The sequence below is a fragment of the Macaca fascicularis genome, chromosome 1, assembly GCF_037993035.2.
Source record: "Macaca fascicularis isolate 582-1 chromosome 1, T2T-MFA8v1.1".
In the NCBI taxonomy this organism is placed as follows: Eukaryota; Metazoa; Chordata; class Mammalia; order Primates; family Cercopithecidae; genus Macaca; species Macaca fascicularis.
The window spans coordinates 76,116,016-76,142,285 of NC_088375.1; the positions used below are offsets into that span (position 1 = coordinate 76,116,016).

The 26,270-nt window shown below is 37.8% G+C and overlaps 1 protein-coding gene across 2 annotated transcripts in view; it reads left to right on the forward strand.

Annotated features, from left to right (window-relative positions):
- Positions 1–26,270, forward strand: part of RRP15 (ribosomal RNA processing 15 homolog) — a 50,775-nt gene that overhangs the window by 12,350 nt on the left and 12,155 nt on the right. Inside the window, exons 2-5 of one of the 2 annotated variants that reach the window (XM_005540871.4) lie at positions 3,097–3,371; positions 5,832–5,929; positions 8,234–8,435; positions 18,431–18,734. In XM_005540871.4, the coding sequence (XP_005540928.3) occupies positions 3,097–3,371; positions 5,832–5,929; positions 8,234–8,435; positions 18,431–18,565 (710 nt within the window). In that variant the 3' untranslated portion in view covers positions 18,566–18,734. Of the gene's footprint in view, positions 1–3,096; positions 3,372–5,831; positions 5,930–8,233; positions 8,436–18,430; positions 18,735–26,270 lie in introns of those variants that run through there. The other variant, XM_045397241.3, reaches the window with a different exon arrangement.

Sequence of the window (26,270 nt, forward strand, 5' to 3'; positions counted from 1 at the left end):
CTGTAATAGAGAATGTTTTTAAAAGTAGGGACTGAAGATAAGTGCTAAGAGAGAAAAAATTCCAGCTATTTGGCCTTCTATTGGAAGCACACACCTGGAGTATGAACTTTTAAACTACTTGGTTTTAATCTTGGGATTGATGTGTATTGCATTTCTTGGATCATAAATCACATTTTTATGAAATCCCAATCTTACTTTCTTTATGCCCAATTTTTTTACCATCCAATTCTCAAATCTTTGTTTCAGCCAGTCTTAACTTCGTGTCATTTTGTAAATATTTCATCATCTTTCACATTCCCATCTCTTTGAACATGCGGATTTCTTCTGTCTGGAGTGCCAATAATAATATGATTATAATAGTAATTTTAATTTTCATACAGAGCACTGACTCAAATCTAGAATGTGTTTGGTTCTAGGTTCAGTGATCTTGCCATCTGATCAACTGGCTTGGGTTATGGAATCTTACTTCCTTGGCTTCGTCCTTTCTTTTTTCATTCAAATTATTGCTTTGCTATTTAAGAAACAACTTGAATATCATCTATCATCTTTGTAAAACTTTCTGTAAGCCATCTCAGATACCCCTGGTCACCCTTTCCTCATTGTTTTTCTTTTAGAACACCTACAAATTCTATTGCAATTTGGCTATGTAATTTATCCACCCTGCTAAACTCCTGAGTTCTTCAAGGAGAGAAACCTAGATTTAGATTTTTTCCTTTGTTCTTTCTTGCCCATCACTCATGAGTGCTCAGTGAATGTGGAGGGACTGTAAGTCTTCTTAAAACTTTATCCCAGGCTGTGGAAAATGGCTCACTTTCCTGCCTGCAGCTAACCATTCATATCTGGGGTCAGGGAACAGATGGCAAGTTTGAAAGGGAGCTGGAGGTTTGGAGAAAAAGGCAGCAGGAGGTAAGAAGTGCCTTATGACAACTTCAGTACGTCAGTGGTTTAGCCCTGCTTTGTTCATTATGGTGGCCTCTAGCCACATGTGATTTAAATTTAAGGTAATTAAAGAAAATAAAAATTCAGTTCTTCAGTTGTGCTAGCCACATTTGAAGTGCTCAATAGGCTCTTGTGGCTAGTGGCTACTGAGCAGCTTTGATAGAGAACACTACCATGATTAGAACTTGTAGTCATTACTTCAGTAAGCATCCTTCGTAGTCCTTTAATTTCCAGATTTTTATAGTAGAATGCAAAATTAATGTTTAAGGCAACACACAGGACTTCAAAGGCATTTTTTACTTGTCTGTTGATTTCCGTCTATGCCCTTAGATACCTGGATATATCTGCTTCTGCTGTTATAGATCAGTGCGTGGAAAATTTTTTAAAAACCTCATTTGATTAGGATATAATAATATTTTGAGCCAGTTCTATTTTCTGATTTGCATAGTGATAATCTTTGATATCCTAGAAGTAAATCCTGTTTTTTTGGTATGCTGGGAGACCTCATTACTTTGCATTTTTAATTTGTTTATATTAAATGTCATCATTTTCATTGTCAGTGAATACCTGATTAAAAACTTCTGAGATAGAGCTTCTTTAAGAAAGTAATAAAATAAAAACCATGACTTAAGGGAATTCTTCTGGATTTTTTTTTTTTTAATTGGTGGGGTGAATGCAGGTTGTATAAAATGGTGCTATAAACTTTTCATGGATTTATTGTGTGTTCATATTATGCATGTTGTGGTAGTCAAGCTGGGAAGGAAATGCACCAAAGAAAATAGCCATGGTTTTGAAGTGGAGAATGAGAGTGGGTTACATCATCAGAAAGTGTTTTGGCTTGCTTTGGCTGCCTTAACGGTACCATTGAAAAACATGAAATCTGCGGCAATTTGTGTGTGAATACATCAGGACAAAACACTGGATGTCAAACACTAGATGTCAGTGTTGTAGTTTTGACATGTTCCCAGGAGTTTGTCACGATTTTTCTGCTTTTAATCACCAAGATATTTTTTATTGACCCAAACTTTTAAGCCATCTTGCCTCCTTACATTTAGTTGAATACTCACTACAGGAAGGACCTTTTCTAAGAATTATTTATTTTGTTACTAGTTTCTGTGTAATGCTACTGACTCTGAAGAGTAAAACATATATAATATTAAAATAATATAGCTTTCAGCTAACTATATTCTCCAAACTTTGTTTTCCATTGTACTTTCCAGGGTACACTGGTCCTAGGAGATGCTTCTTGGGGAAAACTTCTGTGGTCCTGGAATAAAAAAATTCAGTCTTCTATTGAATTGGTTAATAGTACTGCCAGCTTTTAATTTAGATACCTTTTTTTTTTTAGTGTTATGGGCAATAATAAGACTCTTACATATCAACTATATTTGTATGTTAAAGCCCAGAGTCACAAATGTGTTCAGATTTCTTAAATTGACCCAGTGTATAAGATACAGAAAAAGCTTCAAATTAAATGTTTTCGTTAATTTTTCTCTTTATTAAGAAATATGCAGCTCTGTTAGCATGATAGAATTGCAAGTGATTTCTTGTTTTTAACATTTTCTTTTACACTGTTGGCACTTTATGTTTTAAGATCATGCTTTTAAAAAATGTGAAATGTTATTTTTCTTTGTTATATAATGTTCAGTTAATTTTTTGAAGATACTTTAGTTTTACTCATGTTCGAGATTCATTTTTATATAGGCATGTTTTTATTTCCTACTTTCTAATTTGTCATAAATTTTTACTTGAAATGTATTAATGTTTTACATCATTTTTTGTTTCATGAATTTTCAGCACTGAAAAAATAAAGGTATTATGCCAAAATAATGCACAAATTGCGAGTATTGTAATCACCAGCTCCATGTCAGCGGTCACCATTTTGACAGCAGAGGCTGTTGGATTTGTTCCTGCTGCCTGGGTCCTGGGTTTGGAAGCCGCTGTGATATCCCCTGTCTATGTGGCTGGGCTGGGTCTCTGGGAGCTGATGGCAATGGGAAAGACGGTCCTATTGCTCTTCATCATTACTGTAGCTGTGGGACTCAGAAAAGTACCCCCCTTGCAAAAATGGGGACAGGCAGGGCACCAGGAAGGGTTCCGGGGGCCTTGGCAGCCTCTGCCTAGGAATATTAAAGTTTAATTTGCTTTTACTCTTAGGTTCTATAGGAAGCTGTGGATCGGAAAAGGACCACTTTTATTCTGATGATGATGCTGTAGAAGCTGACAGTGAAGGTGATGCTGAACCCTGTGACAAAGAAAATGAGAATGACAGAGAATCAAGTGTTGGGACTAATACGGGCTGGGCAGATGCCATGGCTAAAGTCCTCAACAAGAAAACTCCTGAAAGTAAACCTACTATTCTGGTCAAAAATAAGAAGCTGGAAAAGGAAAAAGAAAAGTTAAAGCAAGAAAGACTAGAGAAAATAAAACAGGTGTGTTTCACCAGTTGTCTTGTAGATTATATTGTCTAGGCTAGCTCTAATCTTGATCAAACTGTTTCTTGCAGTGTTTGTCCAATTAACTTTCCAGTTTTTAACTTGTTTTTTATGTGAAGGTGGATAACTAAGGTTATGTTTAGGAATTTAGTCTAAATTATTCCATTGAGCATTTTCACTTTTTAATCATCTATGCAAAGGCAAAGTAATAGAAATGTAAATGCCGAGGAAACATCTTTTTAAAATCAAGTAATTATACACATGGTGGTGATTCCTGAGCCTATTTTATTTGTTTTAGCTGTCTGCATGCTGACTTTATTAGGTTGTGAACTAAGAAGCATGTTAGTTACTTTTTTTTTTTTTGCCAAAACTTATTTTACAATACGAATCTGTGAAGATGTCATAACTCAAGGATTGGTTGTAGTTCTGAAAATGGATTATTTCAGTGTTAGATACAAATCAGTGTTGGATAAATTTGAATTCATTATGCTTTTGTTGAACTACTGATGACAGATATTAGACTAGGTATAATCTATTAATTAAAGGGCAAAAGTTATACATAAATTTGTTGTGTATTATAAAAGCTAGACATCCATGATAAGGTTTTCGTATCACCTGTACTTGATCTCCGTCTAAAATACTTGGTTACTAAAATAAGCATTTTTTTTTAATTAAAGAAAAATAACTTTCTACAAATGTACTGGCAACATAGAAGTACTAATTCCCAAAGTCACTTCATAGGTAAAAATGAAAGAAACGTTAAGTTTGAATTGACACGTATTTCTTTTTATGTTTACCGTCTCCTTATCTTGTTTCAAGATGTATGTTTCTTTGTTCTTAATACAGGTTGCTCTGTGTGAAAGGTGGAAATTTTTAAGTATTGCTCTTAGAAACATGGCATACTCTATTATTAATTCAATATTCTTATTGTACTTTATTTAAGATAAGTTTTGTCTTTAAATCTTACGGATAGCTTTTCAACTGAAAATTTTGAGTCTTTGTTTATTATTTGGCAAATGCTAGAAGAGGCTTCAAAAATATCAGAATATTTGATTTCCTCTGGTCCCAGAGTTCTAGTGAGGGTAAGAACATTTTGAAGCCAAGAGGAATGAGTCTGTAACTCTGCTTTAGGCCAAAACTTTGAGTGCTAGAGATGTTACTGTTTCCATAATGCATGAAAGCGCATGTATTGATACCAGAAACAAGACTTGGCAGCTACAAATGCTCTTTGTGTATATTTCTTAGAAGAGTATATGTAATTATTATTTCCTAATTTAACTATTATGGTTTTCCAATATATCAGTTACTTATTTCTAATCATAAATACAAAAATAAATTTCAGAGTTAAAAGTGTTTCAGAATTAAGCATACATATTATCCTTTGAGTACTGAATATAATTAAGAATTGACTGTTTCAAACTTAAAAGCAAGATTTTTAAAATAAATTCCTCTCATAATCTGACAGTGAATTTCATGACCACTAAAATGAACTGTCTCGTTAGAAGAGGAATCTATTTCTTTAGAAAGCTATCAGGCTAATCTTTATATTGAGTGCAAGAATTTGGTTTTACTCTGATTAGACACTTTCATTAATACAAAATGAGAAATAGATGAGTAAAGGCAAGATAAAAAAATTTTAATAAAAACATTATCTTTATTACTGGTTTTGGTGCTTGCCAGCTTCTTGGTGATTAATTCATTATGTCATTATATTTGATATTTGGTTAAATGTTGGCCTGAGAAGGAGACATGAACAAGCAATGTTATCAAATCAGATTCCTGGGACCAGGATACTATTTAAAGATGAGTTCAAACTAAATTATGTTACCTAGGGGATTTTCTTATTTCCCACCTCCCCTTCTGCTTCTGTACCGTTTGCTATAGCTTACAACCGATTAACCATATATGGTAAGAGTATTGGTCAGATATGCTACTAGAGGAGAAATGGATTTAAATGATTTTGTGCATAGAACAATAGTCATTATATAAATATCTGGATACGATGCTGTTCTTTGAAAAGCTGATACATTTTCTTAATAATAATTCTGATGACCAAGGAAGTCATTTTCTGAAAGTAAAGATAAACTTTTAATTTTCAAAGAGGATAGTTTGGAATCTTCCTTATGCTTCCTTCTGATGATCTGGTGATGGCAGAGCAGGCATGTGGCTCCCTCACACCCTATCTTGTACTGCCTTGCTGAATATGCTGGCAGCTCTCCAGGCCCCTGCTGTCAGAAGGCCTGACAGAAACTCACTTTGTGCCTCTCGCATGACACGCTGAGTGCTAACCACAGGCTCTCGAAGCTGAACCCCTAAAATTGTGTTTTTTTAAAAGTCCCTGACAAACTAAGCCAGAATGATTTATTACCTTCACCCTTTCACAGAGTATCATACCAATGTTTGCTGCACTTTCAGAAATATCTAATATTCTTTCACATAACAATATTTATAACGCAGCGTGATAAGAGGCTGGAGTGGGAAATGATGTGCAGAGTAAAGCCAGATGTTGTCCAAGACAAAGAGACAGAGAGAAATCTTCAGAGAATTGCAACGAGGTAAGGCAGTGTTTTTGCCCTTTAAAAAATAAGTAGACTAAAGCTTTGATAGTGATTCTATTTTTGACCCCATTTGATTCTTAAGCTCAGCCTTTCTCAGAGCCAAGTGATATATACCTAAGCCTGCCTGTTCAACACTGAATTCAACCAAAGATTTTCCAGGTCTCATGAGGCAAGAATATAATGTGCTAAGTGTATATTTGGTATGAACCTATTTCAGATCAACTTGTTTTTATAGTCACGAGAACTGTGTAATCAGACCTCTTACTGCATTTCTCTTATGATGCTTGTCTAAATTTATGGTACTCGATGATGATTTTTATCTTGCATTATATTTATGGCATAATACATTACACATTACAGCTATTTCAAGCTGTCTTTTTACTCTGCTTATTTAATCATTGGCGCCAAACATTTACTCGATGCCCTCTGTGTCCAAAGACAAATAGGATATGGTGGCTGCTGGGTGGTCCTTGCCTGGTCATCTGTAGGAATTACAGTCTCTTTGAGAGTAGAATTGTGTCTATGTGTTGGGAACATAGAACAGGAGATTGTCTGGGAAAGTTTGAGAAAGCATTACAGAGGAGATAACATTTGGGCTGCTACTAAAGAATGTAGCAGTTACATTTAGCAGAATTACTTTTAAATTCTTGTTACCTAAATTATTTTGGTCATTTTCTAATCCATCTCAGTGTTACACAGTGTGATAGCATGGTGTGGTGAATAAGAGCATCAGTGATAGAGCCAGACTGCTAGGTTCAAATCCTAGTACTGGCTCTTACTAGCAATGTGTCCCTGGGCATGCTACTTAATTTCTTTTTCTCTCAGTTTATCTGGAAATAGAGGATAATATACCTAGCCTATAGGGTTTCTTTGATAATTAAATGGATTAGTACATACACAGAGCTTAGAAAAGTACAGGCTCAGTACATGAGAGTGAGTGCCTCCTAAATTTCATGTCCTAGGCACCTCCCTTGCCTCACCCTGGTCCTGTCACTACTGTGAAGGGTCTGGAATTTTACTCTTCTTATAAGCTCATAAGCTAGCCTGTTTAAGTTTCCTGGATGCTGGTAGAAGACAAGACACTTTGGGTCAAAGACAAAGGACTTTATTACTCATGGCAAAAGCAGTAGCAGAGCTTCACGTTCTCAGTGTTTCCTTTGTCCCATAGAGGGAGTGCAGGTGTCCCAGATGGATGCCCGGACGTGCAGTATGTTGTGTTGTAAGAGCTGGAACACTGTGCTTGGGAATCTGTCACTTTTACACTGATAGGTAACAAGCCTGCTCTTTGTCTGGGGGGAGACGTTACCTCATTCCTCAAGGTTACTTCCTACAAACACAACCCTGAGAAATGGCCTGGATAAAGAGCAGTCAGGTGCATTCATTCTTGAAAAATCCAGCAACCATATACAGGGATGTGCAAGGCCCAATAATTATTGGAAGAGGCAGATTGCCTCTTATTAGGGCAAGAAAATTCATAGATTGCAGAATTTTAGAGCTGGAAGGGATCTTAACGGTATAAATCAATGCTATCCAGGAGAAATGAATGTGAGCTACATTCATTTGTAATTTAATATGTAATTTAAAATGTTCTTATAGCCACAATGAAAAATGTAAAATGAAAGAGGTGAAATTAATTTCAATAATATTTTATTTAACTCTATTCAAAATATTCATCATGTAGTCACTATGAAGCAGTTATTAATGAGATTTAAGGATTCTGTTTTTCATACTGAGTCTTGGAAATCTGGTGTGTGTTTTCATTTACAGCACATGGCAATTCAGACCAGTCATATTTCAAGTGCTCACTAGCCACATGTGGCTTGTGGCTCCTGTATTGGATGTTGCAGGTCTTAATTTTCAGAATTTATCTTTGAATGAACTCAAATAAATGCAGAATGTAGTTTTTAAAGTAAGTCTTTTTTAAAGTAGGATTTTAAAATAGTTTCATAACACAAGAGTTACAGATAACGTAGCTAAATACTTTTTAAGCTACTCAGGTATTATTTTTCCAATTTACAGATGAAATTGAGATCCAGAAAAATCTTTCCTGGAGTGAAGCACAAAATTATGTACCAATCCACATTTGTTATCTGTTTAGAAATTTATATTCATTCATTGAAATATATATTGATTTTTCAGATGTATTTATCAAATGTATTTAACCACTTATCCAGCTCTTTGAGTACTTGTTAAATGCTTGCCTCTTTTCTAGACAGTAAAAATACATTTTTCCTATCCTCATAGTTTGTATTCTAGTGTAATTATTTAACTACATTGTTCTGGTCATTTTATATTCTATAGGGGTGTGGTGCAATTATTTAATGCTGTTCAGAAACATCAAAAGAATGTTGATGAAAAGGTTAAGGAAGCTGGAAGTTCTATGAGAAAGCGTGCTAAGTTGATATCAACTGTTTCCAAGAAAGATTTCATCAGTGTTTTGAGAGGAATGGATGGAAGTACAAATGAGACTACTTCAAGCAAAAAGAAACCAAAAGCCAAACAGGTAAAACTTTTATATAGGATTCGGTGTATAAGACTTCCAGCTCTAAAGCTAGAGTCTTGAGATGGAAAAGCAGACTACCGAATTACAGGGTTCTTTTGTTCCCCCAGATTTTATTAAAATTTCTCCATGCCCACAGCCTTTAGAGATAGGGCTTGCCTCTCTCCTGTCTGAAATCCTGCCATTTTGTGCATTTTGAAGAAGAGAAGCCTGTGTGAGCCACAGCTTTAATTTCAGACTTTACCCATAGAAGTAATTGTGATGGTGTGTAACTTATAAAATATGAAGAATCAGAGAGTTTTAGGAAATAATGGTAGAAAGTCATTCTTGCATTGAGGCATCTTTAGTGATGTTTGGCTGAGAGATTAAGAGCATAAATACTTTCTATGACCTTTGGCATGAGAACTTTGCTTTTCCAGCCCTTTTGGCCTGTGGACCTCAGTAGTTTCTTTCTTTCTTTTTTTTTTTTGAGACTGAGTCTTGCTCCCTGGCCCAGGCTGGAGTGCAGTGGCATGATCTCGGCTCACGGCAACCTCCACCTCCGAGGTTCAAGCAATTCTCCTGCCTCAGCCTCCCAAGTAGCCGGGATTACAGGCGCGCACCATCACCTTCGGCTAATTTTTGTGTTTTTAGTAGAGACAGGGTTTCACCATGTTGACCAGGCTGGTCTTGAACTTCTGACCTCAGGTGACCCACCCGCCTCGGCCTCCCAAAGTGCTGGGATTCCAGGTGTGAGCCACCGTGCCCAAGCAGTAGTTTCTTTTTAATGAAAGTGAAAGGTTTTGAAATGTGCTTTAATTTTGCAAGGGGTGGGTTTCTATTGTTGTCGTTTTAAAAAGCAAAATATGTAGTTGCATTTTGATGGCTTGATTTCTGTTGCCAAAACCAAAGGTTTTTTAATCAGTCAGGACTTTTAATCAGTCAGGAAATGAGAGTTTCTGTCATAAATTTTGTTTGTATTTTGGGAAAATAATTGAAACCCGGGCGAGAAGAGCATTTAGGAATTTTATGCTAGCCTAGGGTTGGAGCATTTTTTAAAGTTTCTTGATTAAGTTGATATTTTACCTAATTTCGACAAAAGTTTTTGAATCTACTTGTCTCTTAAAAATCAAAGGGCTCAAATTGTATATTTATATAATAATAGTTCTCACTAGTGCTGCTATTTTAAAGTGTCTATCAGAAGTACTTGTAACTACATGAACACTGTGTTTGGGGATTTATACGTTTTAGTTCAAAAGCCTTAATAGGCTGTATTCACACTAGTAACATTTTACTGTAAGAGTTAGAAAGATTCAGCAGCATTGGATGGGAAAGAACTAGTGGGAAGATGAAGGACTTATTTTTTTTTCTTTTTCCTATTGATTTCAAAATACCATTTTATAGAAGCACATACTTTTGCTTTGGGATTCTTCTTTCATGAGTTATGAAAATGCACAACAGATTCTTTCCACTGGCATTGTATTTTTTTCTTAGCATTTGCACTTGCCCTTGACTTTGTTTTTTTCTACTTCAGTGATCACAATATTTGTAACTCTGGGACAAGGTCAAAAATTGCTTGAGACTTAAGCCAAAGTGGTTTTGCTTTAAAAGTAATTTGTTTCTAGAACACCCTGCCCCATGCCACCAATACCTTGACATATCTTTTTCTTTTAAAAATATGTGTTTTCATTTTGATTGCATATTTATGGAAAAACAGATTCCTTTTTAAAAAATTTTACTTGAGTTTGCATCTGAATGACTATGAAAGTACCATACTATTCGAGATTGGATCAGTTGTTGATATAAAACATGTTTATTGGCTGGATGTGGTGGCTCATGCATGTAATCCCAGCACTTTGGGAGGCCTAGGTAGGCGGATCATGAAGTCAGGAGTTCGAGACCAGGCTGGCCAACATGGTGAAACCCCGTCTCTACTAAAAATACAAAAATTAGCCGGGCATGGTGGCGCCCACCTGTAATCCCAGCTACTCAGGAGGCTGAGGCAGGAGAATCGCTTGAACCTGGGAGGCAGAGGGTGCAGTGAGCCAAGATTGTGCCACTGCACTCCAGCCTGGGCGACAGAGCGAGACTTCATCTCAAACAAACAAACAAACAAACAACCATATTTACTAAGGACCTGTTTCTACCAGGTGTTATCCTTGTGTCCTTTAAAATCTAACAATTAAGATGGTCAATGAACAAATGACTTCAAGTAAATAAGTAAGGAAGATTAACTTGATAGTAGGCAAATTCTAAATTAGTATGTCGAGTACACGTTAACATTAGTTACACCAGTTTTAACAAAATGTACATTAAGTGGCTACCCCTGTGTGGGGGGAATTTCAGAGTAACTTTGTACTATTTATTTAGAGCATAGATCATCATATGAAATAGGTGAACTTTAAATGTAGTTCAAGGGAAGGCGGGGTGGCAAAAGTGAGCGTAGATTTGGTGTGCCAAAGTGCTATTCAGAATTGTGTCACTGATGAACGAACTAAATAAAGGAAGATATTAAGTAAGTAGAAAACAATATTTGCCATTTTTTTCTTATATTTAACCTTGTCCTAGCACCGTAGCTATTGTACTCTTTCCTCATAGATGTTCCTTCTCTCATCATAGAATGGAACAAAAGAAATCTTACTGTTGTCCCTTCCCTGGGCTGTAATGATATTCAGAGCACAGATTTTTAAATTCACTATTCCTAATATTGTGAAGTCTCTAAAATTAGAGGTCACCCCCATATAAACTAGATTCACTGTCAGCTATCAGGATACCAGTTTGGAAACACCTTCATTTTAATGATTTCAATTCTTTTTCCCAGTTAAATGTGTTACTCAGTTTTTATGTTAAAGTCTTATGTTCAATAACCAAAAGAGGCAGGAATTTTATATTAAATATGGATAGAATTGTAATAATATAACATAGGTTATATAGGTTGAGCCCATTATAGTTAACCATACTTTAGGAGTGGTTTTGGTGTTTGGTTTTGGTTTCTCCTAATGTACACATGGCTTGGGAATTTATTTTAAAGAACACTTTTTAAAAAAATAATTTTTATAGAACTTTCATGTTTCTTCAAGGTATAAGAAACAGACATTGTGACAAATGTTTTTTAACTGTGATAGGGCCCAAACAAGTCATTTTTCTTTTTCTTTCCTTCTTTTTTTTTTCTTTTGAGACAAAGTCTCTGTCTGTCGCCCAGGCAGGAGTGCAATGGAGTGATCTCAGCTCACTGCAACCTCCACCTCTTGGGTTCAAGCGGTTCTCTTGTCTCAGCCTCCTGAGTAGCTGAGATTACAGGTGTGCATCACCATGCCCAGCTAATTTTCGTATTTTTAGTAGAGACAGGGTTTCACCATGTTGACCAGGCTGGTCATGAACTCCTGACCTCAGGTGATCCACCTGCCTTGTCCTCCCAAAGTGCTGGGATTACAGGCATTAGCCACCGTGCCTGGCCAAACAAGTCATTTTTCTTAGAATCTTTTCTGCATTAGAGTTTTATTATCAAAGAAATAGGAGCACAGTGTGAAAAGTGAATTTATGATTAAATAAAATAGCCACTGCCCTTTTCCATTCTTCTCTACACCTTGGCAACTCTTAGTTCTTTCTTCTGGTATTTACCTCCATATCTTAAATAATATTTACACTATTTCTTTATCAATACTAGATACTATCTTTTATGGAAGATAAAGTTGGTTTTTCTCACACCTCTCCACATTCTGTCCTTCCAACATAGTATATTAAAATTTCTTATACGAGATTGAATACTAGTATTCAATGTGAATATTGTTCACTGCTGAGCAAAATACTACACAATAATAATACTTACTTTCTTCAGCTTTGTTACAATTTTTATTTTCCTGGAGTTATCACTTACCTTTTTTTTTCTTAGTTTTGTATGTGCCAAAATCCTTCCACACTCTTCAACAGAACTGTTAAACCCTTCTCAGTAGTATATTTCTTGTGGTCATCCGCTGCTGCTATCTAAACTGGTTGTTCTTTACCTTCTGTGCACTGTCATTTTGCAACATTGCTTTATCCCCTTCCTGGGAATTCCATTTGCCTCTCTCCTATGCAGTATCCTCTGTTTTTTGAACTAAATGTCTTCTTTTCTCTTGGCTTTCTCCTGCATTTTAGTGATGGCACAGTTACCGGCATTCTGGGAGAGAGTATAGGTGTCCTAATTTTTTATTGATATATTGGCCTGATAAATAGCTTCCAATATTTGGAAAAAGGGTTTTTGCAGATGCAATTAAGTTAATGATCTTTAGATGAAGACGTAATCCTGAATTACTCGGGTAGGCCCTAAGACCAGTGACAAGTGTTCTTAGACACATAGGAGAAATTTGACAGACGGAAGCGGAGCAGGCAGTGTGACTGTGGAGGCATAGGTGGGAGTGATGTGGCTGCAAGTCAAAGAATGCCAAGAAACACCAGAAGCTGGAGGAGACAGAAAAGGATGGGTTCTCCCCTGAAGCCCCAAGAGGGAGTGAGGCTTTGCCAGATATGGGCATCTGGCCTCCAGAACTGTGAGAGAGTAAATTGCTCTTATTTTCAGCTACCTAGTTTGTAGTAATGTGTTATGGCAGCCACAAGAAACTAGTAGAACATAGATGTCCATGTTGGAAAGTAATTTTCTCTCAGAAGCTTGAGAGAAATTTTTTCTTTCTGTCTCCTTCCTTCCTTCCTTCCTTCCTTCCTTCCTTCCTTCCTTCCTTCCTTCCTTCCTTCCTTCCTTCCTTCCTTTCTCTTTCTTCTACTTTTTCTTTTCTTTCTTTCTTTTTTTTTTTTTTGCCATTGAGAGGTTCAGTGCTGTTCTGCTTTCTGATTCTTTTCTTTTTGGAACCTTTTAAGACCTTCTGTATCCCCATTCTTAAAACATTCATACTGACTGATTGGTAGTCACTAATTTTATTTTATTTGTATTTTTGTGAGATAGGGCTATGGAAAAAGATACTGTTAGTGGATGTGAGAAGACATAAAAAAAGAATGATTCTTAGCCAATAAATAGAACTTTGGGGTAAAGTGTTGAATGTTAAATTCAGTAGAGATTTGGTTGTATGAAATGAATCAGATCACCACATATTTCATTTAGAAACAAGAGAAATCCTTTGCCAAGTTGTTTTAGTAGCTGTTCTGGGTGGTACATATATTGCTCATGAAATTAGAAAATCGTAAAGTTGGAAAAATTGTGATGTGGGGATATTCATAGGAAATATGATTCTCAGGGGCAATGTACTTTAGAAGAATATAAGAAACTTAGCTTTGATTTTTAAAATGGCGTGAAGTAAACATGGTAAGAGGGAAAAAGCCTGCCGGTTCTCTGGTTTTTCAGATTCCTTATAGTTTTCTTTCCTGTTTTCTTCCATGGAAGTTGGAATGTAGGATGTTTGCTAATGAGTGGGGAGTTAGAAAAGGAGATTCTGAGAAAGTAGGTTGGCATCAGATTTGAAGTCTTCTATCTTCTCTTGAGGAATCTGGACTTTATTCTTTACACATTTGGAGGCCAGTGCCATAAGGTAAGTGATCTGGTCAGATTTGATTTTTCTGTCTTTCTCTTTTGATTTATTTCAGCTTTTATTTTAGTCTAAGGAGGTACATGTGGAGGTTTGTTATAAGGGTAATATTGTGCAGTGCTGAGGTTTGGGGAATGATTTAATCTGTTGCTCAGATAGTGAAGATTTCATTATTTTTAAGGAAAAGAAAGGGCTGAAGGATGGAAAAGTTAGAAGACCAATTAGTGGAAGACAATTGCCATAATCAAAGCAAGAAGAGAGAACGTGAACTAAGATTGTGTGGGGTAAAGTGGGTTGGGGTGAAGGGAAAAGAGGAATCAGATTGGAGAAGCAATTTTAAGGTATAGATGGACTTGATGTGCGATTAACACATGTAGAGGGATATGGGAGAGGGAAGAGTTGTTAATTAACTCAGAGGTTTACAACTTGAGAGACTCAGAAAGGGTGACAACTTTCACTAAAATAGAGAATATAAAATATGGAACATGTCTGAGAGGTAAAGATTTTTGGAGGCAGTGGCTGCTCCAGGTTATATTCAGAAATGAGAAGGATGACAGTAAAGATCAGGTTAACAGCAACAGTGCAGGAGAAGCGTTTGGTTAGTGCAGGAAATAGCATGGCTAGAAACAAGGAGGCAACCAGAATAGCAGAGTATGGTGAGGCCACCTGGGGCAGGAGCTGATGAGTCCTGTCTTAGTAGGGTTCCTGAATCTTTAAGAACAATTAGCTTGTTTACTGAGTCAGGGAAGATGAATAGTCTATTTTAGAGAGTTTTTCACATGAATAAATGTAATATCTTCTAGATTTAAAGAACTAATTTTCAGTTATCTGGAAGGAATTACCTAATCCAGAAGCTGTAATTCCTCTCTTGGATTGAATACAGGAAGCATCATCCCAGTTATATATCAACATGTGGCAAGGCATATTGACCAATATCTTGATGTTGACCCCGAGTGATTTTTATTTTATTTTATTTTATTTTATTATTTTTAAAGAGATGGAATCTTGCTATGCTGCCCAGCCTGGTCTCGAACTCCTGGGTTCAAGCGATCCACCCACCTAGGCCTCCCAAAGTGCTGGGATTGCAGGCATGAGCCACCATGCCTGGTGACCTTGAGTGATTTTTAAAAATATTACATTGTATTTAGAACACTGTTTAAGGAAGCAACAAAAACATATTTTTTAAGAAAAGTTTTATAAAAAATTTAAGCTTTAACTCTTAAAGGATTAATACCTCTGTTCCTCTATTCAAAACATGTTCCTATCTAGAGTGATTTATTTCTCAGTATGTTAATCAAGATTTTATTAATGTAGAGGCATTAATTTTTTTTCCTTAGCTTTCAAAGTCATAATTATTCCTTTTGCTGTTTTCTTGAAAAGCCGACTAAAATTCAATCAGATTTCTTGGAATTTAATTCTGTTACTCTAAAGACTGGACAGAAGCAGACGTGATGTTAAATCTATGAGTCTCTAAGGAGAATATATTGGCTGCTGTTAGGAAAGCATTGGCTATATGGTACTTGTACTCTTGAATTATAGACTTTCTACAAGGTTTTCATTTACTTGAAAGTGCCAATATATCAATTTCAGGGTTTTGTTTTTTTTTTTTAAATAATGAAACTGAAATTATAATTTTATAGTAAGGGAAAATGCTAGTTGGTTTCTATTAGAAAGTGATTTACTGGCCAGGCGCGGTGGCTCATGTCTGTAATCCCAGCACTTTGGGAGGCCAAGACGGGCAGATCACGAGGTCAGGAGATCGAGACTATCCTGGCTAACATGGTGAAACCCCGTCTCTACTAAAAAATACAAAAAACTAGCCGGGCGAGGTGGCAGCGCCTGTAGTCCCAGCTACTCGGGAGGCTGAGGCAGGAGAATGACGTAAAACCGGGAGGCGGAGCTTGCAGTGAGCTGAGATCGCACCACTGCACTCCAGCCTGGGCAACAGAGCGAGACTCCGTCTCAAAAAAATAAAATAAAATAAATAAAATAAAATAAAATAAAATACAAAAATTAGCTGGGTGTGGTGGTGGGGATCTGTAATCCCAGCTACTTGGGAGGCTGAGGCAGGAGAATCACTTGAACCCAGAAGGCAGAGGTAGCAGTGAGCCAAGATTGCGCCACTGCACTCCAGCCTGGTGACAGAGCAAGACTCTGTCTCAACAACAACAACAAAAAAAGAAAGTGATTTCCTTAGTGATTGCTGGACAATAGTTTTCAATAGAAGTCCCTAGGAAAAAGAGTTACCGGAAAAGTCCAGGTACTTATTTATTTTTTCTGATTTTTGTGATATGAGCACTTTAAATGTCAAACATAGAGATAAGGTAGGGTACTCCTCTATTTCTCATTTATTTATCATAAATGGCAACCTCGTAATTTCTTCATAGGTAAATAGTTAGTGGTGAGAATGCTTCCGAAATACCTGGCCTCTTAGGTATCTTGCAACTTACACCCAGACTCCAAATTGCCATGTACCTTTGAAAACGTGCATTTCTTCTGTTTCTTAGATCTGCTGAATTCTTGCTTCCAAAGACAGAAGCCTGGAAAAGGAGGAATTCCTCACTCAGGTCCCTTCATGGGCCTCCGGCAATTTTCAGGATTTACTTTTGGTTTTATTGAGGCAGGATCTCACTCTGTCACCCAGGCCGGAGTGCAGTGTCGTGATCTTGGCGTACTGCAACCTCTGCCTCCCATGTTCAAGCAATTCTCATGCCTCAGCCTCCTGAGTAGCTGAGATTACAGGCGCATGCCACCACGCCCGGCCTTTTTTTTTTTTTTTTTTCGCATTTTTAGTAGAGATGAGGTTTTACCATGTTGGCCAGGCTGGTCTCAAACTCCTGGCCTCAAGTGATCCTCCCACCTCTGCCTCCCAAAATGCTGGGATTACAGGCTTGAGCCACCGTGCCCAGCCAGGATTTAGCTTTTAAATCAAGTTGGGGTGTGGAAGACAGGCGAGCGGGTAGAGAAAGATGCTGTCCTTAGATTGCCCCTGTATTGCAGGACAACGGTGTTTTACTCTCACGTAAAGCTGCTCTAATAGGAATGTGTGGAATCCTAATTTTGTAAATAATTCAGCTTAATGTTTGTTTACCGAAAATGCCTAAATAGAATTTAGGCAAAAGTGAGACTCCATGTTTGAAACGAGAATGAGCAGGATTGTACATATTACTGTTGATGGGAACGGTTTTAAGCCAGTTTCTCATTGTATTTATGTCTTTTAAAATATGCTATTTAGTTTTAATGTAGGGTGGTTTCTGAATTGAACAATTTTAATCAAAATGAACTTAGGTTTGGCAATATGGCACATGCAGCATTTTGACTTATGGAAAATACAGATATTAGTGAAGAATAAGAACTGGTTATTACAGAACAGCTGTAGAAATCTTTAGTTACTGTTAAATTAAAATTAATGGTGCCATGCATCTTTTTGCCCCTATATGAAGAAATGTGCTATTTGAAGTCGCTGAAGTGGCTGCCTGTATTCAGTTTTCTTTAGTGAGGTTAAGGCTTTAAAAAAAAATTATCCTGCACAGATGAGTCTTATGCATTTGACTTTTTAAAATGCATTATATTAAGACATCAGTCTTACGTGTTAGCAAGTATAATGCATTTTTAAAAATCAGAATAATATTTTATTGTGTCTTGGTAAAAATTAGCATTTTGAGTAGTAGGCAGTTGAGACCATTTGTGGGGATATATAACACATAGTACTAAAGCCACAGATTCTAGAACCAGACTGCCTGAGTTCAAAATGCCTGTTATGTATAGTAGTAATAACAGTCCCTACCTCATAGGGATGTTGTGAGATTCAGTTGAATTAATATACATCAAGTGCTTAGAATGATGCTTAGCGCATAGTAAGTGCTATATAAAGGTTTGCAATAATTTTTGTTTTGCATTGCATGCCATTAAAACGAGTTCCTTATACTTAGTGCTTATTTTTTCTCTAAAAATTATAGTCAAAGATGAGTTCCAAAGTTGGAAACCAATTTGAAGGGGAACTATTACTACTTTTTGTCTGAATTATTGAATAATCCAAAAATCTTCCAATAATTGGATTAAAATTATGTTTAGATTTGGACATTCTCACTCACTTTAGGTGTGATGGCTCTAATAATGCATAATCCTTAGAAAATCTAAAACTAGATTTGAAGGAACTAGAAATGTGTCTACTTTCTCTTGTTCCCCATTTCAAGTTATGGTTGAACTAACTATATTACAAGAATTTACTTATTAGGATGTTTGTCTTTTATGGGGGTGCTGTCGTACTATTTGAATGTCCTCATCTTTGTGAATAATGTGCAGAACATCATTAGAAGATCATACGTGTGTCCTAGGTTGGGGATTATATTATGCACAATGACTTGGCATCAGCAACTAAGGATAGCGAGTAGAAGGACTGAGAGGGCACTTACTAATGTGTGCTTTGTGCCAGATGCTATGGCAGATGTTTTTACCTAATTCCATTTCCAATAGGAAACTTTTCTTCCTTCTCTCACCCAGATGAGCTGGAAGAACTGTGGCTGGCTGATGAGCCACAGTACCAGCAAGACTCGGAAGAGAATGGTGAAGGAAGCAGCTTGCATTCTGCTTTTTCCTAGATCTCACATGCCCCATGTAGAGCATAATGAAGACTGACACATTTTAAAATCTGATTTCTCAAAACTGTTATGTAAGATAAAATGTTAACCATAGTAAGACATTTTCAAGTTATGAAACTCATAAAACTAACTTAGAAAATTCTTTATAAAGTTAGAATTGACTTTCTCTTGATTTGTCAAGGAATTAAAATTTACTAGAAATCAAATGCATCATGTATTTGATGATTGTGTGTTTAATATAGATTTTAGAATCTTCCCCCATGCCCCTCGTTTGTTTGTTTGTTTGTTTGTTCATTTTTAATTAAAGACAGGGTCTTGCTGTGTCACTCAGGCGGGAGTATAGTGGTGTGATCATCACAGCTCACTGCAGCCTCAACCTCCTGGACTCAAGCGATCCTCCCTCCTCAGCCTCCCGAGTAGCTAGAGCCACAGACACCGTTAGGCCCGGCTGATTGTAAAATTTTTTTTCTAGAGATGAGGGCCTCGTCATGTTGCCCAGGCTGATCTTGAATTCCTGGGCTCAAGTGATTCTTCTGCCTCAGCTTCCCAAAGTGCTAGGATTACAGGCGTGAACTCCCAGCTCTTTTATGAAAATTTTTCAAACAGGAAGAAAATTACAAAGAATAGTGGTATAAACACCTATATTTCTGTATTTCTACTTAGGTTTAAAAGTTGTTAACACTTACTGTGTTTGTTTTAATAGCTATCTGCCTTTCTCTCCATCTAGTTTTTGTTTGTTTAGGTTGATTATTTGAAAGTATTAACCACATGTGCCCCAAAGATTCTCTTTTTTAAAAAAAAAATCAGCTTTATTGAGGTATGACATTCATATACCATACAATTAAAAGATTTTTTTAAATAACTTTGAGAACCAGAATTCAATTAAGGCTCACCCATTACATTTGATTCTGTCTTGTTCTCTTGTATTCCAGACCAATCCCTTGCCTTTCTTTTTTTCTTGTAAAGACTAGCTTTTTAAAGAGACAAGCCAGTTGTCTTGAAGAATGAATAATGAATCCAGGTTTATGAATTTGTCTGATTAATTCATTATGGTGTCATTTATCTTGTTTTATGCCTTTTTCCTGTAAGCTAGAAGTTAGGACTAAAGTCTTGCTGAGATTTAGGTTAAACTTTTTTTGCCATAATTATATCATATGTGTAATAGCTTATGCTATGTACTTGATATTGTAACACATCAGGAGACCCATTATCAGAATGTCTCATGCTAGTGATGCCAGCTTCCACTTGGTTAAAGTGATAGTAAATACATTTTTTTTATATATTAAAGGTACACCCTCCCCATTCCCCAGTTAGAAAGTAATTTCTGGGGCAAATAGTATTATACCTGTCTCCATCTTTTGCCTTTTACCATCAATTAGTGATCCTTGCCGAAACAGTTAAGTGACTTGAGGTTACAGAATGGTGATTTTCTCATTTGTTTTCTAATTTATTAGCTGACATTTTTCAGGAGATAAATTAAAGTTCCTAAAGATGGGGGTTGATGTTTCATCCCTTTTAATTACGGTTTTCCAGAGTAAGGAGTTTAATAGTCACCTCCAGTGTGGGCACTTGAGCTTTCCTCTCTTTTTTCTTCTTTTGTTTGTCTTTTTTTTTTTTTTTTTTTTTTTTTTTGAGCTGGGGTCTCACTCTTGTTGCCCAGGCTGGAGTGCAATGGCGCGATCTTGGCTCACTGCAACCTCCACCTCCTGAGTTCAAGTGATTCTCCTGCCTCAGCCTTCTGAGTAGCTGGGACTACAGGTTCCCGCCACCATGCTCAGCTAATATTTGTATTTTTAGTAGAGATGGGGTTTCACCATGTTGGCCAGGCTAGTCTGGAACTCCTTACCTCAGGTGATCCGCCCAACTCAGCCTCCCAAAGTGCTGGGATTACAGGCATGAGCCACCGTGCCTGGCTTGTTTGTCTTTTTAAAATGTCATGGACACAGGGATTTTTATTCATTCAGTGTTTACAGTCAGTGAGTATCATTGTACTTTTTGTTGCTTAAGTTTGCAGATGTGGCTGTGAGAACCTGTGTAAATGCTCATGTGTCCTTTTGGCATGACCTCATTTTCTTTGAGTGATTCCTTGCATTCTGGGACAAGATGTCCGGCCCAAACCTTGTGCTTTCTGTGTCCCAGACCTAGACTCACCCGTTTCTCCAAGGGGGTCTGATGGGACCAGTCTATTGTTTGTTGAGTTCAGTAGATGGATAGTGTGCATATTCCTTACTAGATGCAGCTTTATTTTGTTTGTATAACATTTCATAGTTTTGCAAAACACTTTTACATATGTTTTCTTATTCAAGATTTTTAGCAAATTTGTGATATCAAGAAGACATTGGTATCTGTTTTTCAGCTGAATTCACAGCTCTGCTAATTTGTTTATAAATCTGGATTTTCATTTATATGCTGTATAATGTAGCAGATAAAATGTGCTTTAAGAGACTAATTGGCAGAGTGTATCTGAATATTTCAAACAACTAATTTACTATGAAAATGAATAGAGCACTGTCAAAAGGCTCCCTGAAGTGTTGCATTTGACTTTTCAGGTAATTTAGTTAGCTTTAACTTACTTAGAGTTCTTAAGAGAGTTTAAATGTTGAGGAAAGTCAATGTTGAATTAAGAACTAAATGTATGGATAACAAGATGTATAATAATAGAAACCACCAAATAAAACCACTTTGAGCAAGGACATATGTATTGGGTACATAGTAAAACCAAGGGCAGTAAATGAAATTAAAACAAAAAAAAATCAGTGGGTGAAAAAAATTGAATCCATAAAGTATGTTTTTAACTACAATTGCAAATATCTTACTGAAAATTTTTAACAACAAAGATATTAAGATGAATTTAGTCAATGTTAAGAACTTTTTAAAATTTAGGTGAAACTGAGTAAAAATGAAAACAACTTTCTTGTTAGGGAAAGCAATGAAATCAACTATTGTTGATTACTAAATATAGATGAGACTATACTGTTTCTTTCTTTATGGTTTGATTTTAATTATCCCCCACCCCAGCAAATGAAATGCAGTTAACTATCTCATTGGTGTTAGATGCATGTGTAATTCCAAACCTTATTTTTCAGTGTTCAGTGGCTGCCAATGTATGTTTGCACTTTGAAATGAAAGCTGATTAACATTTTTAAGGGTTGTCTTCACCTTCAAAATGGACACAGACTCCTTCTGTATGGTTTTGATTCAATATTTGTGTAAAACTAGGCCAAGGAACGTGGGGACTGTTTGTTTCCTTGCATCATGAAGTTTTCATTAAGTTCTTGCATTTAGTCACTTTTACTTTTCATTTGATATAAGCAGAAAGAGTTATATAGGTTGCTTTAAGTCACTGAATCAGTGCTGCCTTGCAGGAACACTGAAAGACTCTAAGTTGATAAAATTTGATTATTCAGTTTATACTTTACGATTTATATTAGTTAGTTATATTTAACAGCTAACACAGCTTCCATCTAATGATAGTAAATACCTGGTCTAACATGTATATTATAGTTAACTTTATCTTACATTATAGCTATTCCCAGTTAATAAAAAATAATAAATTTTTTATTTCTTTGAAGGGCTGGACCTCTAAAACTTTCTAATTTGCAGTATTGGAGTCAATGGCTTATCTAAGATTCAAATCCAGAACTCTTTTTTTATTCCTTTTGTGAAAAGAATACACCAAATTGCTACTACTTCTGTTTCACAAACAAAACCAAAAACCCTCCATTCTCAGGATGTCTTAACATTTAATGAAATCTATTCAGGGATCACCCCAAGCAAGCTTTTCCAGTGAATGACACATTTAGAATTTGCCTCAGGCTTTTTTTTTCTTTTTTCTTATATTAATCTTTGATTTTTTTTTTTTTTTTTTTTTTTTTTTGGTGGGTGCTGCAACTTTTTATACTTAATGGTAAATCATATTTATGGAAAAGATATAGCAAATTGAAATTATGTCAATCCAGTGTGTAATGTAATTTACCCCAAATCTTTTATGAAAATTACCTTAAGCATATTCAGCATTTTGCATGTATTTTAGTACTTGTTCATAGGTTATAACAGGTTATATAAGAACAAAGTATATTACTGTATTGTGTTCATATCATCGGTTAAGTTTTAGAGAAGTTTAGTATTGTGGAAAGAACGTGGGCTTTGGAATCAAATGGATCTGTGTTTGTGTATAGACTCAGCTCTTTATTAACTCTGAACTTGAATACTTACTTCAGTTCTTTGAGCCTTATTTTTCTTATAAGGTAAGCATGATACTTGCTATCTGGCCAGGAATCTTAAGAGAATTAAAAATAAGGCAATATTATATAAAGTGCTCGACACACAATGACTTCATAGTATACTTACTGTGTTTGACCCTTTTTCATTTATTGTTAGAAAGTAAAGCAGAATCATCATTGTTAATAAAACCAGAAGGATTTCTTAGGGTATTTTTGGGAAGATCTTGGTAGAAAAGAAGCTTGGGAAACTTAGGATTTGTGGAAATGGTTTAGATGTTACTTTTTTTTTTTTCTGTTTCTTGCTGTCCTTTTTTTTTAAATTCTTATACATGTAGTTTTAAAAGCCACATTTTGCCATAAACGTTTATCATAAAATAAAGTTGTTTTCCACCCCATTCTGCCCACCCTTCATATCTCCTACCTCGGGGCAACTAATTCTTATTTCTCTAGCTAGTCCTGCTGGCATTTATACATCTCTGTATTCCTAATGTTACAGGATCCTTGGGTGTCGCTTCAGCTGGAAACCTCTGTGGTCAGTGGTGCCTTTGCCGGTTTTGCTCGGTCCTATGGGCTCATTTTGCCGACTCAGCCTGGCAGTCTGCGCTTGGCTTGAGCTACCGGCCTGGATCCCATGCCTGCCAAAGGCGTGGGGTGTATGAGCGGGCATGGGGTCCTGCCACTGAACACAGCCAGGCATGCCAGCTGCAGCAGGGTGGAGAGCTCCAGGCACTGGCATGGGTGCCGGCTACTTGCGAGGCTGCGGCTGGGCCAGGTGTAGGTAAGCAGTTTCCATGGCTGACACTGGGGAACGTCGTGGCCGTTCTGGAAGCTTGGAGATGCCAGTAACTGCAGAGCCCTAAAGAGATGTCACAGCCCTGGCTCAGGGAGCTCCTAGATCTGGGCTTCCCGAAGGGCTGCAGCTCTTCTCTCCTTCTGTCTTCTCTCCTTGTCACCTGCAACATGGTGAGCAAGGGACATATGTCAGCCCTGTTTGTGTTACACCTCTGTTAGCCCGAGTTAGCGGGTCCCGAGTTCTTGTGCTGCATCCAGGAAGAATGAGGTACACAGACAAGTGGAGGATGAGCAAGATGAAGAGGAGCTTTACTGAGCAATGGAACAGGGGAGACCCTGCGGTGGATAGCTCCTCCCTACAGCTGGTGGTCTTGTTGTCTCTGGGTCTGGCTAAGTCAAGAGCTTTTTATGGGCTTTAGAGGAGAGGAACTGAGTGCCAGTTGGTCCGTGGGCTATCATGGGTTGGCCCGGAAAAAGCACTACAAGTTCCCACTCTGGTCCACAGGACTGGCAGCCAGGTCCACAGGCTTCGGGCCCTCCCTGGCCTGAAGGTGGGGCCTCACCGGGGACCCTCCCCCTTCTACCCGGCAGCCTGTGTGCTTCCTGCCACTGCTCATGGCGCCCAGAGTGTCCTGGCCAAGGAGTGCCTGCAGGTCAATGCTGAGCTGCCCTTAGCCCCACCTCGGCCTCCCTCTCATGGTTGTTGGCACCCAAAGTCTGGAGGGGGCCCAGGGGGCCTGGCGTGTCAGCGCTACCCCGAGTGTGCGTACACTCAGCCGGACTGCAACAGTTCTGGGTTCTGCTCCAGCCTTGCTCTGAGATCGGAGCGGGCACTGGGAACTGGGAGAGGCCAGGCAGCGGGAGAAGATACTTCCGAGTCTGCAGGGGCAGGGGGCACCTTGCTGGCCCCTCCACTCCAGAGTGCAGCCATACCTGGGTCTGCAGCCGGAACTTGGGTTGCTGCAGCTATGCCTGCGAGGGCGGGACTTCTGCCTGCTCCCAGCTCCCACCAGCTCTATGGAGCCTGGCACCGTCCCAGGCCCAAGTCCTCCTCTTGGTCCCTCTCAGCCTGCCCTTCCGTGCCTGACTGTGCTGCTCCGCCGCTGGCGGGCGGCTTAGTCTGGCCCCATCGCTGTGGCTCCCTGGAGCGAGCCTGGGAACTGTTTGCCTACTGTATGTTTTCCCTGCAGGTGGCACGGCCCCTGCAACCCCGTACAAATGACCCCGACACTCTGGGGACTGGCCCCTTAAGTCTTGGCTGCGCCTTTCGCCAGCTACTCCCGGGTTCCCAAATGCGGCTGGCAGTGAGATTGAGGCCATGGCAGAGGCTCCCGGCCTGGGAGCGGATCCTGCCTGCCTGTGTGAGCGTGGGTGTGACACAATTGTCTGCCTCGGGACGGACGCGGGGCACAAGGGTTCCGATGCCTCCACTGCTGCTTCTGCTCCTGCTACCACTGCCTGCACCTGCCTGCTGCAACTGGTATGATGGCAGCAGCCACTCCGGACGGGCGGCCGCTGCCATCACTAACTCGTGCATATATACAGTCGTATCTTTTGATGAATCAGTTTGAGGCATTATCTATCAGTTTTCTATTATAGTAGGCAAAGATTTAATTATCTTACACAATCTCTTCTCCTTTGTCCACTCAATATAGTTAGATTACAATTATATGTTGTCAGTATTCAGCATTTATTATTCATGTGAAAAAATTATTTATAGCTGAATGTTGTAATATTCCATATTTATGTTTCCTTTCTATTTGTTTTTCCTGAAGTTAATAATTGTCTTGACTTTTCATGTTTAATTTCCTTTATTTAGTTTTTCAAAGTCAAATGATCTCAAGTAACGTATCTATTGTAATTCTTTCCTCTGAGACTTCCTTTCCTAGAAACCTCTATTTTCCTTTGTATCCCCTGATTGCTTTCTTGGGTTGCTTCACTGTTGTCATCTAGGACTTAAATTTTCTGTGATCCTTGGAATTTCTCCTGGATTGAATTCCCTATTTCTGGGTTCTTGGAGCTTCTTTATTCTTGGTTTACTCTCACTCTTTTGGTAAAGCATATTCTCCGGTGGTTTTGTCAAGTTAAAATAACATACAGTGACAGATGTCATGGTAATGACCGTTTTCAACATGCTGTCCCACGGAGTCACTTGGCTGCAGGTTGTCCTTCATGCTTGATGTGTAGTTGTTATTTCGGAATATCCATTCATTCTCATCCTGGCCGTTTTTTTCTTTTTCCTTTGGTGGGGCTCTATTTTCTCTATCCCATGTTGTCTTCTTTTTGTTTTACTCCATCTGTTTGTGGAGAACATCCTCAGTGTCCTGAGAAAGGCTGCGTTGGAAATAAACTTTTGGGGACCTCATATGTCTGAAAATACTTATGTTCAATATTCACATTTCAATAATAATGTGTCCCAATATTTAATTTTAGGTTGGATATTTTCTTCCTTTGACATTTTGAAAGTATTTGTCTGTTGCTTCCTTGATTCCAGGATTGCTATTGGAAAATCTGAATCTTTTGATTTCTGATTATGGGTATGTATGTGACTTTTGTTTTCCTGAAAGCTTATGGAATATTCTTTTAGTTCCTGTTGTCCTAAAATTTTACAATAATGTTCTCATTGTGTTGTACTGGACACTCGAGGGCTGCTTTTAATCTGGAAATGTGTGTCCTTCACTTTGGGAAATTTTGTTAAAGTACTTCATTAATTTCCTCCTGTATATT